The sequence below is a fragment of the Strigops habroptila genome, chromosome 15 (genome assembly GCF_004027225.2).
Source record: "Strigops habroptila isolate Jane chromosome 15, bStrHab1.2.pri, whole genome shotgun sequence".
Taxonomy (NCBI): domain Eukaryota; kingdom Metazoa; phylum Chordata; class Aves; order Psittaciformes; family Psittacidae; genus Strigops; species Strigops habroptila.
This window is the reverse complement of record NC_044291.2, coordinates 447,189-463,440: the sequence shown is the minus strand read 5'-3', so window position 1 is coordinate 463,440 and position 16,252 is coordinate 447,189. Positions and strand designations below refer to the sequence as shown.

General features: G+C 52.6%; 1 protein-coding gene across 7 annotated transcripts in view; it reads left to right on the top strand.

The window, feature by feature from the left end:
- The first annotated feature begins 1,420 nt into the window (after nucleotides 1-1,420).
- VAV2 (vav guanine nucleotide exchange factor 2) overlaps nucleotides 1,421-16,252 on the top strand; it is a 107,263-nt gene continuing 92,431 nt past the window's right edge. For 4 of the 7 annotated variants that reach the window (XR_003994514.2, XM_030507337.2, XM_030507335.2 and 1 more), the window contains exon 1: nucleotides 1,760-1,963. Coding sequence is in view for 6 of the 7 variants with exons in the window: in XM_030507337.2 (XP_030363197.1) it covers nucleotides 1,760-1,963 (204 nt within the window). In the remaining variant the exon portion in view is untranslated. Of the gene's footprint in view, nucleotides 1,964-16,252 lie in introns of all 7 variants that reach the window. The other 3 variants (XM_030507333.1, XM_030507332.1, XM_030507331.1) reach the window with 1 other exon arrangement.

Below are 16,252 nucleotides of genomic sequence, written 5' to 3'. Positions count from 1 at the left end.
GTCTTACTGATAGTTTTCGGTTGTTTTCCTCTTTCCCGCTGTCACCCCTCCTCTGCCATCAGCTCTGTCGTTGCTGCAGGGGAGGTAAGAACCTGACTTGCTTCAACACCTCCCACAGCAGCCGCCTTCACAGCTGCACTGACTGCTCCTTCCAGGGGCCAGGTGCTGCTCATCGGGCAGCAGAAAGGCCAGGCTGCAGCCTGGAGCTTAATTACACACATACAATCGCCTCCTCTTGTCCCTAGCTATGGACCTGACCCCACAGGGCAGATTAGTGGAGAGTCAACCAGTTGCCCCTGGCTGCCCTGGGATTCCTGCCCCCTGGGTGCTGTTGGAGACCCAGCGGGGACCCAGGAGAAAAGATTTGTGAAAAACTCAAAGATTGAGAAAGTTATTCTGAGAAATCAAATCACGTCTATGGGACACCGGGAACCGGGGCCTGAAGCCACCCGGGGGTGCACCCGGGGCAGGGGGGCTCTGGTTGTGAGACTGGGACATATGGATCTGCTCCCCCTCGAATCATCCCACCCCTCAGCATCACATGCACCCGACCAAAGCAGGTTGAGCACATCAGGTTAGAAGGGTCTTCTTCAAACTAACCATCCTGCCATGCTGCCCTTGGAATGCTGAACAATTGTTTCTTGTTCTTTGGAGGGATCCTCCTTCCTACACTGAATCTGAAGGTTGGTGCCAGCAGAGTCGCTCTTTCTTCTTTATCTCCACTTGGCTCCATTTGGAAGAGATTAGCGTGGCGTTTGTTTGACATCCAGGTTAAGCGCTTCCCTTCGTCCCAGCCTCGGCTTCCGGTTTTGCTGATCTGGGAAGCCAGGCTGGAAATTAATCGGCAAACTCTGGGGAGAGGATCTCGGAAGCAAACTCGAAACAGATTTGCAAAGGGGCTGTTCTGAGCGGCGCTGATTTGGATGGAAGCCACCACTGAAAATCTGAGATTTTTCAAGAGTTTGCTGCCAAGGAGTTAATGGCCGAGAGTTGAGGTTGTTAATAATACCCCAGTAATTAATTGAGTTGTCTTTATGTTTAAAACTCAAGGAATCCGATCGCGTGTTTGGGTTAAAACTCTCCCTGCAGTGTTTGCAGCCCAAACATGGGGTGAACACTGGGTCTGCACGCTCGGACAAAGCCCATCTGGTGTGTGCGGGCAGCGGGGTCCCGGGGGAACGGGGGGACCCCGGCAGCGGCACCGCGGCTTCCATGAGCGGGGAGCGAGAGGGAGCGAGGGGACACGGAAAGGGGGGAAATAGGGGGAAAATTCCCACTGGGAGACGAGCAAAGGCGTCGGGAGAGCCCCCCCCGCCCGGGGCCGGGCTCCTGCAGACAAAGGGGCGGCGGGGCCGGGCGGCTCCTCCCGCCTGCCCGGGGCGGGGGCAAGTTTCCGCGGGGCCGGGGGGGCGCAGAGCGCGGGGCAGCGCCGCCGTGTCCGTGTGTCCCGTGCGCGGGTGTCCCCGCTTTGTTCCCGGGGGGATGCGGCGCGCATAGACCCGGCGGGCGGAGGGGCCGCGGCGGGGGCAGGGGCAGCCCTCCGCCGGAAAACTCCGCGCCGCCCCTCTTCCTCCTCCTCCTCCTCTTCCTCCTCCTCCTCCGCAGAGCCCCGGCGCGGAGCGATGCTTCCCCGGGCGGCGGGCGGCGATGGAGCGGGGCGGTAGCGCGGTGCCGCGGAGCAGAGCAGCCGCCTGCTGCCCCTGAGCGGCGGCCGGAGGAGGAGGAGGAGGAAGGCCGGAGTGTGAGCGCGGCGGCGGCCATGGAGGAGTGGCGGCAGTGCGGCCGCTGGCTCATCGACTGCAAAGTTTTGCCCCCCAACCACCGGGTGGTCTGGCCATCGGCCGTGGTCTTCGACCTGGCGCAGGCGCTGCGGGACGGGGTCCTGCTCTGCCAGCTGCTGCACAACCTCTCCCCCGGCTCCATCGACCTCAAGGACATCAACTTCAGGCCCCAGATGTCCCAGGTAGGGAGGTGCGGGGGGTGCGGGACATCAAGAGCCCGCTCTGCCTCGGGCGAGGTGTTGCTCTTTGCAGAACTTGGTGGGACGGGGAATGGGAGCGGGTTTCGGGGGTGCGCGAGACACCGGCTGCTCCGGACCCCCCCTGCTCCCCGGGTTGCCCCCTGGTCGTGCCATGAGCGGGGGGCGCAGCGCGGAGGCAACTGGGGCTGGGGAACCCCCGCCGGGACAGAAAGAAACATCCCTCGTTCTGTGCGCAGTCATCGCGGAACAAAAGCAAATAATAGGGCGAAGAGGAGGAGATGATGGGGATCGCTCCGGGGCGGATTAACGAGGCAGCAGTTGTGCTTTGGGGTGCTGGGGGAGCGGGCGGTGCTGCCTTGAGGACAGAACTTTGGCCGGGAAGATTAAAAGCAAAATAAGCAAATAAATAAAAAAATCTACAACACAGACGATAAAGAAAATAAATAAAACCAAGAAAAACACCCCAAGCCGCCCTAACGCGGGTGCTTTGCAGCCCTGTCCCCAGCCCGGCCACGCGGTGCCGGTCCCGGTCCCGTCCTGTCCCCCCGGGCCGGGGCTCCGGTGCCACATCTGTCGTGGGGTAACCGGTAACCTCGGCCCCGGTTCAGCGGCTCGGGCCCCGCTCCCCTGCGCTGCACACGGCTTCCAGCCCTGGGAGCTTGGAAGCTTCGGGGCTTCCTCCCTGGAGGTGTTCCCAGGTCCTGTTGTTTCGGTGAGAGCAGGCCTGAACAAACGCGAAAAAATAGAAATGAAGCCCCTTTGGGTTGTTCGGGGTTTAAGTGCTCGGCTCTTGTTTTTGCAAGCCGAGCAGCGCGGCATTTGCATGGGAATCGGGAAGTGAAATCAATCAGAAACAACTGCAGTGGGGTGCTGTGTCCCCCCTGCCCGCAGCCCCTGATGTGATGAGTGGATGTCAACTGTTGGCTTTTGTTTTTGAACAACCACAGGCGTTATTGGTAAAAGTGAAGGGAAATTTCCGGGTAGCAAAGGCATGTGAGATTCCCTTTAACTTTATTAAAGCATTTGGAGATAAATAATGTATAATGTGAACATGAGCTCTGGAGCTGCGCTGTGCCAGCGCGCTGCTTCCCTGGCAAGTGCCTTTTCCTTATTCTCCTGGAGTTTTGTCCCAGGGCAATGGTGCTGCATAGGTTGGGCCTCCTTGTGCAGCCAGATGTGACGCTGGGAGCTGCTGCGGGCCAGGGCACCCAGTGCTGGGGACCGGGATGTGGGGCTGTGCTTTGAGGTTCTGAACGTGGGGATGCAGCTGCTCGGGAGCCAAAGACCCCGATCCTGCATGGCACCGGGGTGGGAAGCCTCAGCCCCGTGGTGAACCCAGCCCGTGAGAGCTGCTGGTGAGAGTAAATAACAACACAGCACCAGCGGCTCTTCCCGGGGTGGAACAATGCCCTGAGATTTCCTCTCGGCTTTCCAGGCTATAAACTGATCAAACCGTCTTCCATACAGAGTGATGCTTCCAAATATAAACTGTTGTGCTGGAGCTGGAGGTGTGGGGAAACTGGGGCGTTCCTAGAATGTGCCGGGAATGGCACTGTGCTGCTTTTTTTAGTTGTAAGGAAATACTATGATCCTACAAACCTAATTTTGGTTCAGTATTTCCCTGTGGGGAATGCAGAAGGGGTTTAAACATGGTGCCTGTGATCTAGGGAAGATCCCAGTGGTGATTTGGAGTGGAGGCTCCTGCTGCGCTTACCCAGGCAGGTGATGCTTGTTGGAGTTGAGTTTGCAGCTCAGCTGCCCTTAATGAAATTGCTTTCTACCCACCCCACCTGGGTGCTCTCAGCTTTAGGAGTGTTCAGGAGTTGACGGCTTTGGTGGTCACCTCTGCCAGGACCTGGTGGTCAGAGCACACCAGCAAAATGTGGTTGAAGCCGAGCCCTGGGGATGTGCAGAGCCATTGCCTGGTACGGTAATGGATGCTTGTCCTCGTCTGGGATGGAACCCAAGGCAATCTAGACGTGAGTCCTTGTACTTGCTCTTATGTGCTTGGTGTTTCTCTGGCTATTCCTGAATTTGGGATTCTGGCTTCTCCCCCGGGGTAGCTGCAGACAGGAGGCATCTTGCTGCTCTTCACCTCGGTGCCTGCACGGCGCTGGCAGCCCGGGAGCGGTGGGGAAGGGCTGGTGAGTGGTTTGGTCTCTCCAGGCCAAATTCCAGCAGAAGAGTGTAGGAACCCATCTTTGTCACACAGCTGTGATGCATTCAGAAGGGATGTGCAAGACAGAATGTGCCTGGAAAATTCTGAGGTTGTGTTTGATGATAGAGGCACATTCTGCCTGGCTGGGCTGCTCACAGCTCTGCCTTTCTGCAGAGATTACTGGGTTTTTAGTAATCAGTCAAAATGCCAGGGGGCAAGACACTTGTGCTTGACTTGCAACACCCGGTAATATTCTGTCATCCACCTTTCTCAGTGAATTAAATGGGGTTGTGCAGGTGTGTAATGAGAAACAGATTTTTGCCCGAGGTGAGCATCGTTTCAAAGGCCAGGGGTGAAATCACATCTCTGCGAAGAAATGTTTTAAGATCCAGACACCGTTGTGTGTGTGTGTTTGTGGTTTTTTTAATCTCCTTCCATGCTGCTTTGTTCTTGCAGCCATGGAAGGTGTATGGAAGGTGTGAGGAAGGTGTATGGAAGGGAGCTGTGTGGGGAGTTGGAGCCCTGGGTCCTGCTCCTGCCATGGGGGAGGCTGCAGGGACATGTGCTCTGTGCTGTGGAGAGCTGAACCCATGTCCAATCCTCCTGAAGTCTTCCTGCACCCGTTCAGCAGGGAGCCCAGGCTGGTGAAAGGGCCAGGCTGGCCACACAGCAGTGGTTTATTTATTTATGCTTAAACAAATAAATAAATCAGTAAAATCACCTCCTTATGTTGCAATTTCAAGTTTGCTTTGTTTTCCTGCTCAGTTTCAAAGCGCTGAGTCTGTTGCTTGGTGGAGCCTGGCAGGATGAGGATGGGGTGACTCAAAGCTACTGAACCTCCACGGACACTAACAAAATAACCAGGAAAAAAATCCTAAAGCCGGGTTCTCATCTGGCCTCACGTGCACTGAAATGAGCCTCGAGTAAAACTCCATTTCTGCTAATTGCTTTGGCTGGAGGGGTGGGATGAGTGCACTTGCCCTCAGTTCTGATTGATTGTTGTGTCTGTTCCTGTGGTCAGAGTTCGGGGGTGCAGTTCAAGCTGCATCCCTGTGCACAGCTCTTGGTGCAGAATTTCTCCTCATCCCTATGCGGAGTCGTCTCCAGAATCCCGTTTCTCTTCCTGTTCCCTGGTAGCTGGCTCTAATTCCCAGTGCTCTGTGGTACAGCTGCTTTGGCATCTCAAGCTCCATTTATAAGATGGAGATCTCCCAGCTTTGGATTTTCATCAATAACGAGGTTTGAATTGTAATTTTGTTAACTCTCTGGTCAAATACAAATCAAATGATTCTTCACTTGTGTTTCAGCATAAAAACTAAGTGCAATAGAATCCTGCAGGTTTGGGTGGGGTTGATATTTGATGTGTTTGCTTTGGGGATTGTTGTTATTTTTCAACTTTTTTTGCATTTGCCTTGGATAAAATTGATCCTTCCTGACACTGCTGTGTGTGGGGAAGTGCACGAGCCCTGAGGTGGGGGCTCCACACTCAGGCAGAGACCTCGTGGGTGCCGGCTGCCTTTGCAGGTGGGGCTTACCTCTGAAAAGGAATTACCTCTGAAGATGGAAGCCCCATCTTCCTGTTGCCCCTGTCCTGGCTGCCTGGGCACGCTGTTGTGGTGTATCTGCCACAACATTGACATTCCTCATGTAGAAGCTCTTCCCTGGGAGGGTGCTGAGGCGCTGGCACAGAGTGCCCAGAGAAGCTGTGGCTGCCCCATCCCTGGCAGTGTTCAAGGCCAGGTTGGACACAGGGGCTTGGAGCAACCTGCTCTAGTGGAAGGTGTCCCTGTCTGTGGCAGGGGGTTGGAGCTGGATGAGCTTTAAGGTCCTTTCCAACACAAACCAGGCTGGGATTCTATGATTCTATATTGGGACAAGTGGAAATTGGTACCTACAGCAAAGCAGCTGCACCTTTCTAGGGCTCAATCACAGGATTTGTTTTAATATGAAGGCTGCTGTTGATACCACATCACATTCACGCTTCCTTTAAGGTTGGCTGGGACACTGCTAAATATCTTCTTTTTTTCCTGCTTCAGAATCTTCTGGATACTTGAGATGAAGCAGCCGTATATGTAATGTGTGTATCTGTGTGTGCAGACTCTGATTAGCAGTAATGGGCAGCTCATTAAGGATTCTTATTTTGAAGCATATTGACATCTCCCTAGAGATAATCCATCTCGGTCTGCAGCGCCTGGAGGTTTTATTGGGGCTCTCGAGACTGCTGAGACACAGCAGATGTAATTGGCGTGATGACTTGGCTGCCCACTGCTCTGTTCTGCTCTTATTAAGGAACCACGCAGACAACTGACATCCCAGGACTGATGGGTGTCACACCTGCACTGGGCTAAGCTGTGCAGGGAGCCTGGAGAAGGGTCTGGAGGATGCCAGTAATTTGATATCAAAGTCCTGTTTATCAATTATGTAGGTGCTCATACTCATGCCCCGTCCCTGGCAGTGTTCAAGGCCAGGTTGGATGAGGCTTGGAGCAACCTGCTCTAGTGGAAGGTGTCCCTGCCCGTGGCAGGGGGTTGGAACTGGATGAGCTTTAAGGTCCCTTCAACCCAAACCAGTCTGGGATTCCAGGATTCATTTGCCGTCACGACAGGGAGCGGGTGGCTTGTGGCAACTGCTTCCCCCAGCTATATGGGAGATGAAGGCACGTTGGCCTATTTGGTACCAGTAACTGTTCACAAGTCTTTGGGATTTTTAACATGCCACCTGAAGGCTTTATAGCTACAATGCTTGTAATTACTTCCATATGTCATGATAGTAGTTAAATATGGTTTGGTGTTCTTGGGGTAGGTGGGTTGTTTGAGCAGGGTCTGTGTAGCTACTCTCCGATTTACCCTGCTCAGGTCCTCTGGCTTTTTATTTACTCTCTGCTTCTTGAAATTGGGTTCTGTTCCAAAACAGGCTATAAAAAATGGCCTCATTACATATCCCTGTTTACTGTGTCTCAGTGACTTCCCGTTTGGATGTGCTGAGCTTTACAAAGGGGAAAAAAGGTGCTCTGTCTTGTCCAGCCGAACTCGTGAGCCCCTTGCAAATAGGAGCTGGTTGCAGGCTTTCTTTCCAGCCCCCTTCCTCCCTCCTGCATGTCAAAGAGCACCCTAAAACCTCATGTGAGCTGGAGGCAGTACCCTCTTTTTAGCTGTTTGGCGAAGTTGCAAGTTATAACTGAACCTGCAGCTCATATGTATTCTGTTGGGGCAGGAGAAGGCGGAAGGTGTCAGATGGATCCTGCTGGCTCTGCCAAGAAGCATGAAAAGCAGTGAAAACTTTTTTTCTTTCCCCCTTGAATGATTGATGCGAGTTAAATACCTGCATTAAATACCTACCAGGAACAGACTCTTGGATGAATAGGTGCCTTTAAAACACAAAGCCAAAAAACCAGGCAATTTGGTTGTTTTTCAAGTTGGGACGAGTCTTGGAAGCTGCCTTCTATCTCAGCAGCATGTTGATGAGCTGTAAGCAATGCTCAGCTTGTCCCTCCTTCGTGGTGGCCATCCCCTGTGCTGGGTGTACCACGGGGTACCTGCTGCCAGGTCCCTCAGGGAGAAGTGGCTGCTTTTCAGGCAGTGGCACTTGTGATGCTGAACTGCTGCGGATGGGTGAGGAATTGGGGCTGTAGAAATTTAGGCTGGATCAAGCAGGATGTGATCCGGGGCTGTGGTTACATCGGGGGGGGGTGAGAATCCCTGCCTCACCCCTGCCCATCACCCCGAGTTGTGGCTCCTGGGTGTGGGAGCCCCTGGCCAGGGCTACGGGCTTTTTGCTCTCTCCAGCTCACATGGAGCCAGGAGGGACCTGCTTTTGGCACCGATAGGAATGTTGCTTCACACTGACCCAAGGGCAAATTTTTTGATCAGCTTCTTTGTCCCTTCTTAAAGAGACAAACCTCTTCTTCTTCTTCTTCTCTTCTTCTTTGTCCCTTCTCCATTTGACTCCCCCTAAGCCCATGTTTAGTGGCCTCTAATCAATCACACATGTCTCAGCAGCCCAGCCCGGGCTGGGCTGGGAGCACCAGGGTCCCATCGATTCAGGTGGGGTTCAGTGAGCTTCACCTCTGGACATGAAGATTCTCTCTGATTTTCAAAGCGTGGATCCCCTTCCACAGCAGCTTTTTGTTCTTCTTTCTCCCCTCCCTCACACTGCCCTCGACATCAGCTGGGTCTCTTGGACTCTCTGAGATACTAAAATGGACCCGTGGCTGCTCGTCCAGCAGTAAGCACAGCTTTTTGAATCTGCCATCCCACCCAAAGACTTGCTGGTGCCCCATCAGGGCGACCTGCTCTTGTGTTAATGCTGTGTCCATCTGCCTGCCCAGCTGTCCCTGCAGCATCCCGGGATCTGGGGGGCTCATGGTGCTGCTTCCGTGAGTGCTGGCCCCAGGCAAAGCCCACTCCTGCCCCCGCTGCCAGCACTGAATCACCCCCAGCTCTGCTGCGGTGTTAGACCTGGGGCTCTGATCTGGGTACATCCTGGGGCAGTTTATCCTGGGGTGACTCGTGTCACTGCTCAGCAGCCTCCTGGGTTCCAGGGCCACCCCTGCAATGTGTCCTGCTTATTCCAAGCTGTGCCCTCCGATGCCCCTTTTGGAGGGAAAAGACCTTCTTCTTCAGGGCAGCTATTAATTATGGTCTGCATTTGACAACTTCAGGCTTGGCATTAATGACACAACTTCTCCCAGTGTTGTATCTCCCCTTCGCGATGAAGCCTGGAAAAAGGTCTGTTTCTAATATAACAGAGTCTTTCCCCACCCCTTCTGTTTGTTTCGGTTGCAGCTCGGGGCTGTGCTCCATCCGCGGTACAACTCAGTGAGCCACCCCTCGCCCTCCATCCTCGCAGCGGTGGTGGTGAGGCAGGGCTGTCCGGTGCAGGGGGTTGTGTACAGCAGAACTGTGCTACTCGAGCTCCTCTCTCCGAGCCTCCTACACCTCGGGTTTATCAATGACCTTGTGACTGCTGAGCCTGCTCCCAGGACATGGCTGTTTTGTAGTGCTGCTGCTCCTGGGGGTGTTTGACCTGGATCCTACTCTGGAGTAGCTCAGCCTTGTTGAATTCAGTCCGTGTTAATGCTGAGGCTTAGCTAAGATGCCGTGACCTGAAAGGTTCCACAGGGGCACATCTATAACAGGTAATTGGATCATCTGAGTCCTCTCCTGGTGTCAGAGGGCGTTCTTGCTCTAGCAATAGGCAGAAGGACTCCACTGTAGAAAGAGATTGGAAAACATGCGGGTGCGAATGGGTCAGGCTGCTGAGCTGTGTGTAGGCTCAAAGCCTTCTTGCTCTGTAAAAAAGCAGTTTTCCTCAGTAGAAGTCACTGAAGAGCAGCAGTTTGTTGGCCATCAAATTCCACAGCCTGTCTGACAGGTCCTGTAGAACACGCTTTGGAACAACTCCCCTTTTAGGAGCCCTTTTCTTCTGAAGTCCCCGAAGTGGTTGTTGTAACCTGGGGAGGGGGGGAGCTGCAGCCCTTCCCGTCCCAGCACACACCACAGAGGATGCTGCTGCCCATTGTCTCGCTTCCGCCCTCGCCGGTGCTGGGGGAGCACGAGATGATGTGAAATCTGTTCTTGTTTCGTAACCCAAGGGCCTGCCCCGTCTGGACAGCAGGGATTGAGCCGGAAGGTCCTCCTTTGCCTCCTTGGAAAGGCACCAGCCTGAGTCATATCCTGACTTGCTCTGCTCGTTTGGCTCCTCGCTCGTGTGATCCAGTGAACTCCCCGTTGCAGACTCTGTAGCGTTGCTAGAGACACAGCTCTAAAACAGCTTTTATTTGTCGTGATGCCGCTTGACATCTCAGGCCTGGATCTGCCAGGCTTGATGGACCTGGGGAGCATTCCCGTCTTGCGAGGTGCCCTGTGCACCCTGGTCAGGAGCAGCCTGTGCTCTATCCCGATCCGTGCTGACGGGGTGAGCCTGGTTTGGCGCAGAGAGATGCTGCCCTTGGATGTGATCAACCGGGAAGGATTTGCCCCCAGGATTTGCCTTTCTGGGGTGTGTATCCCCTACTTGCAGTGAGCTCTGGGCTGTGCCTGGCTCCATCCAGGGCAGCTGCCGGCTCCTGCCTGCACCAGAGCCACAGCTCTGCCCACAGGGGTCAGGTTTGACAGATGGGGAGGTTGGAAGGTTCCCATAGAGGAAACTTGCTCTTTCTTTTCAAGCATATGCTTTAAAACTGATGCAGGGGGGGAGTAAATTGGCTCTTTTGTAGCATTCGTATCTTTTGTTGTGTTTTATAGTGGTTTACAGCTAAATGGAACATCTGGTATTTGAAAGGGGCTGAGGAGGGAACAGAGGAGGTTTGTGGATCAAGAAGGGGAGGAGAGGGAGGAGTGATTTGTGTTTACTGCTGTGAACACAGAGTTATCTGTGAGATCCGCTGAACTCATGGGCATGACGGAAGTGTTGGGCTGCGTGGAAAACCCGCGGCCGCCTGCACCAGGAACATCCCAGGAACGTCCCAGGAGTGCGATGTCCTGCGCTCTGCAATGGAGCCGGTGCAGCACGAGAGCTGTGGATGGGACGAGCTCCACCATTCCTGTGGGAAAGTCCCGTGGCAGCGCCTGGCACAGGACCCATCAGCGTGTCCTTGCTGAGGACGCGTCCCCCGGGCTGCTCTGAGGGAGATGTCTGTGTAAACCGAGTTTGCTTTCTAGGACAGGCTGTATTTGGCTCCATTGGGTTTATCAGGTATTTGGAATGTTCACAGCTGGGCTGGGAGCATCCAAGTTTGTGCAGAGAAACAGGTTTTTGCTAAAGCAGAGCCCTACTCCTGAGAGATTGGGCTCATATCTGTGGCAGAACAACAAGAATGGGAGATAGACAGATGTATGTGTGTGATGGGAGGTATATACAAATAAAATGATGTTTTTTGAAGAGCTAGAGTGTGTTAAAGACTGGAAATCCCAGGCTGAATGGTCTGTTCCCAGGACAGGAAATGTGTACAGCTCCGGGGCAGGCTCGTGAGTGCATCGAGAGCCTTTGTGTTTATGGGAAGCACTTTCTCACGTGAGGGATCTTCCAGGAAAGTCCCTGCTGAGCCCCAAAGGAGAGGGCGCAGCCTGTCGGCTCCAGGCTCCCTCGAATGAGTGGGTTTTCTTGTGTGAAGGTGCAGGAGGAGCGGTGCAGGTGTTGCTCTGGGGTTTGCTGATGTTCCCAGAGCGGTGTCCCTGCACCTCCTGCCCCTGGCATCCCTCTCCCTGGTCACCCAGCGCCTCACTGCATGGGTTATCTTCTGTTTGGGAAACCAGCCGAGATGTAGGAAAATGTGTTATTTGAGGGCAAATAGTTTTACATGAAACCAGACCGTTTCATGGGCCTTCTAAAATACCTTAAAAATAAATAGATCTGGGATCTGGCCAGATGGGATCCTGCCCTCTGCGTTTTCATGTTACAGTTGTGAGGGCTGGGTGCTGGGTTTGGTCTCCAAGTGCTGGAAGTTCTCCAACACAGCAGTTTGTTCTCTAACTTTAACCTGTTCTCATGCATCAGTTGAGTTTTGCTTTCTCCAGTGGCTGGGGTGGGATGTTTGTGCCGGTGGAGCGAGGACTTGGTCTGAGATACAGCGAACGTGGTCAAATGTCCTGAGCTATCGGCAGCAAAACCTGTTTCTTGCACCGTGACCCATGGCTGGGAGATGAGGAGCAGCAGCGCAGCCCTGATGCAGCACCTGGGCCATGCAGAGGTTTTGCTCATCCCTTGCCCAAAGGCGTTACAGCCTTTGGTGTGTTGGGGTGCATGTCCCCAGGCTTTACCCATAGGGAGGGACACCTCAACACTTGTTTTTCTTAGGGGTGACAAAGGTTAGAGGTAAATTTCCCAAGTATTGACGGCTCAGTTATCTCAGGAGGGGTAATGAAGAAGCTTTAATGAAACTACAGTATCTGCTTGAGAGCGGTGTTTTTAGCCAAGTTGTCACAAAAAGCCTTTCTAATTAGAGAGAGATTTAATTCCAGATTTTTGTCACACCCCCCTTCCCTCTTAATTATATTTGCCAACGTGTTTAACAGCTTTCCTGTCAGAAAAGAACAATTTATGCAAAGGTCATAAATAGATCCTGGCATTAATTACTCCAGGAGCCACACTGGGCTGCGCTGGAGAAATCCACTCCATGGGGATTTATCTTGTGTTTGTTTGCACACACACCCCAGCAAAGACAGAACCCCCTCAAAAAAAAAGGGAAAAAAGGTTATTGCATCCACATTTGTGCCTCAGTTTTTAAAAGTAGCTAATTTCCCTGAGCTTTTGGAACAAGCCTGTAAATCACATCACCCCTTTGGTCTCTCCATCTTTGTCCTTTGGTGTTTGGGGGTACTTTTAGCCATTACCAGTGTATCTGTTTCCCATGTCCCGTCCCGGGTTGCTGTTGGTGCTGCGCTGGAGGAGCAGTGGCTCTGGCTGCAGGAGGGCAGAGCCGGTGCTCCCGTGGTGCTGAGCACCCCCCATACCAGGTTAATGGGGTTTGTAACCTCTGGGTTTTGGAGCGGCTCGAACATCTGTTCTGAGTGATAATAAAGCAGCGCTGAGGAATTAGCATACAGCTGCCGGGGTGGAGGCAGGCTCTATGGAAGAATAAATGAGTTTACTGATGGAGCATGGAGCCTCATTGCATTTTCATAGTTCCTGGTGATTTTGGCAGTGTGGGCAAAATCTGTTCCTTTGCAGTGGGGAGGATGGTGCTGGGATATGGGACTCTGATGGACATTTAAGACTCGAGTGTCCTTTGTTTTATTGTTTCAGCCCTCACCCAAAGCCAAGAGTCCCTCTGCCCGCTTTGGGTTCTCTCTGAATGTTTTTCTGGCATGGTTCAATCTGCCAGATGAGTCCTATTGCCTGGGTGGAGCTGGGCTCACTGTGCGGGTGATTATTTACTATCTGCTGGAAATAGCTCTGCTTTCCTGGATAGGGGATGCTCCAAGTGCAGGATCCAGAGCCAAGCCAGCTCCTTACAGTGGGCTCTCATGGGGTGGGGTGGCTTGGCCATGGTTTTTCAGGCTGCCCCTTCTGTGCACAGCCGTGATTTGGCTCATATCTCAGGGTGAAGTTGGGAGGGCGAGAGCCTCCAGTGCGGGGTCCCTGTGAGCCCAATGGGTATGTGGTACTCAAACTGGCAGTGATGCCTCAGCCTGTCCTGTAGTGTGTCTGGGTTGCTCATGAAGGTGTTTCTGTTGTAACCCGCCTCTCACTGTGGTCATCAGTCGATGCAGCTCAGCACTGGGGTGCATCCGCCCTCGCTGATTCCTTTCCATCCCTCGTCAGCCCTGGGATCGGGATCTCACTGTGTCCCAGGCGGGTGCTTCGCCTGCAGCTTGGAGTAACCAGCAGGGATCAGCAGTGGGGGGAAGTGTCTCTGGTGTTTTTCTGGAAGACGCAGCTCCTGGCATCCTGCGATGTGAGAATTTGATTTTTCCTTGAGGGAAGTCAGACAAACAGGCGTGGAAGCTGTTGCTTTCATTACTGTGGGGAGATGCATAAACCCGTGATTGAAGTGCTCTCTGATGCCTCATAGACTTGAAAGCGAATTTAAAATACCCAAGTTTTAAAATTTATAAAGCAGGAGGATTCCTGAGGAACGAGCGGTGATATCCTGAATTTGCCTCCTTGTAAAGCGATACAAAAATAAAACTAAACCCAACCCACATTCGGCTTTGGGCTCCACCAGCAAAAGCTGACTAAGTCAATAGTATTATCTTTTAATGCATGGAGGAAAATGATGTTAAGCAGTGTTAAACATCTGGTTCAACTGGATGTAAATAAAAGGAGTGAGAGGAAAACTTCCGGAGGTGTAAAGCAGCCTCGTGATTCCATGGGGCAGGGAGGAGCTGGCTGAAGAGGCAACTGTGTTGGCATGAGTTGAAACTCCCAAGCTGGAGCAGAGAGAAGGACTTCTCTCTTCCCTGTAGCCACCAGGTTTTGCCTGTTCTGATCCTGGGGATAAGAAGCCAAGTCGTGTTTCACTGAGCACTGCTCTTGTGCAGCTGTGGAAGGAGGAACTGCTCAAATCCCCTTCCCAAGTGTTTTTTTCCTATGATTTGGAGTTTTTTTTTGGGAGACTGCTCTCCTAATAACAGTGCCATGGTGCGAAGATCCTGTGTGATAAAGACGAGGCATCAGGTAGTGTTCTCGCTCTATAGGAATTCATTATTCCCCTCAGCAGGACTGTCAGAAGCTGCGTGGAGCAGGAGCAGCTCCCTCTGACAGGGCTCGGGAGGAAACCGGAGACAAAAAGGGGTATTTAACTTGTCTCTGTGCTCAGGGTAACTTAATAACTGCTTGGTTTTGTCTTTGTCACGTTAGCAGCCAGGCTTTGTCATGTGTTTGAGTGCTGAAGAATAACTGTGGAGCTTCTCCTCCCTCCACCCACTTGGTGCTTTACTCAAATGGAACAAACGCCGTTTGGCACATTCGGCCATCCCACCCGCAGCCCCTGCCGAGAGCCAAATGCCTTCTGGCTCCTTTCTTTGGGGTTTAACATTTTCAGTGTCCATTAGGCTGAAGATCCATCTCCATTTCTCACTGGTCCTCCCGGGCTCTCGGACATCCTCGCTCCGGGACATGGCAGGGTGACAAGGGCTGATGGAGCTGGAGCCAACATGCTGCTGGGTCCATGTCGCTGCTGTGGCTCTGAGCTCCCTCCCGGGTGTTTTGGCATCATCGTTTCTGCTGTTCCTTGGCAGAAAACTTTTGCAGAACTTTTCTGTGGGTGGCTTAAAAAAGGATAATAAGAATCTCGCATGTGGGACTGAGGTGTTGCCAACACAGCCCTGGGGTTAAGGCAACCATTAAACAGAGACAGCTCTCAGTTACTGCTGCGGGTTTGTGTGTGCTGTGGGCTGCTTCCAGACCTTGGTTCTTTAGGAATCTCCTTTAGCAGTGGACAGGAGTGTGTGTGTGTACATCCCTGGGTGCGCAGGGCCAGGCACCCCAAGGGGTCAGCTCTCTGTGGGGTCCGGGTCTGTCCTGAGCTGGGAGCACAGGGGTTGTTTGATGCAGTGATTTGGGATCTGAGCATGTGAATGTCTCAGGGAACTGCCATGGGCTGACGTGGGGTGGTCTGCACATGGGTTTGAGTCAAGTTACAAAACCCAAGGTGGCTGGGCTTTGTTACTCATCCGACAGGAAGGGAGGCTGTGCGCTACCTTGGTTTTCTTATCCCGTTGGGATGCAAGCCCCTTGCCAGACGTCCGTCAGATGGATGTCAGTCCCTCCTCGAGTCCTGGCCAGGGAACACTGTCTGTGGTGGAGCATGGTCCAGAAAATGTCTCGGTCTGTTTCTTGAATGCAACCAGAAGCGGTGGGTCATGATGACTTTACATGCAATGTTATTTATGCTCCCTCCCTAAGAGGCGCTCTGCAGCTGGAAGCCTTTCCTCTGTGGAGCCTGAGGAAGCACTGTTGTGAGTAAGAGCTTTTTGCATTGGAAGCTACACCTTAGAGAGAGATGTTTTATTTCCCTTGGTGTTTATGGCCCTGTAAAATACTGTGTAGCCTTTTTTTTTTTCTTCTTTGTACAGTCCTGATTGCATTATGCAGAGGAGCAATTTATTCCTAACAGCTCAGCCTAATATGTGCCATAGCCATTTTTACAGGAGCCAGACCTGTCTTTATATTTGCTGTATGACGTTTAGAAAGTATCACGCTGGCTTCTAAACAAATGTTTTTAATAACTTCTACTTTGGGCTGCACAGAACTGAGTGTACGTTGGTCTGACAAAAATCTCTGGGCTTGTTCTTGCGCCTTAATTCTGTGCTTAAATATTCTCCATCCGTTTTACCCTGTGTATGTGTTGTTGAAGGCAGTTGCTAAGAGAAGGATTAATTCAAAGCAGAAGAAAGATCATTAAGTAAAAATTAACTTCAATTGGGTGGCACTTAGGAAAGGGTTGTTGCCAAAAAACGGGGAAATGAAGTCTGTGTTTAGCTGCATGTTGACACTGTCTTAACCATGTCAGTAAAGCAACTTTTATGTGCAGGTCAGTGAGTGTTTTTAGGGCTGCTGCCTATTTGGATGTATTGATCTTCTGCATTAGAAGCTCCGAGTGTTGTCCTTTCATGTCCAGATCATTTTCAGCCCACTAAAGTGGAGCGGGCAGCTTTGGGAGGGGATGA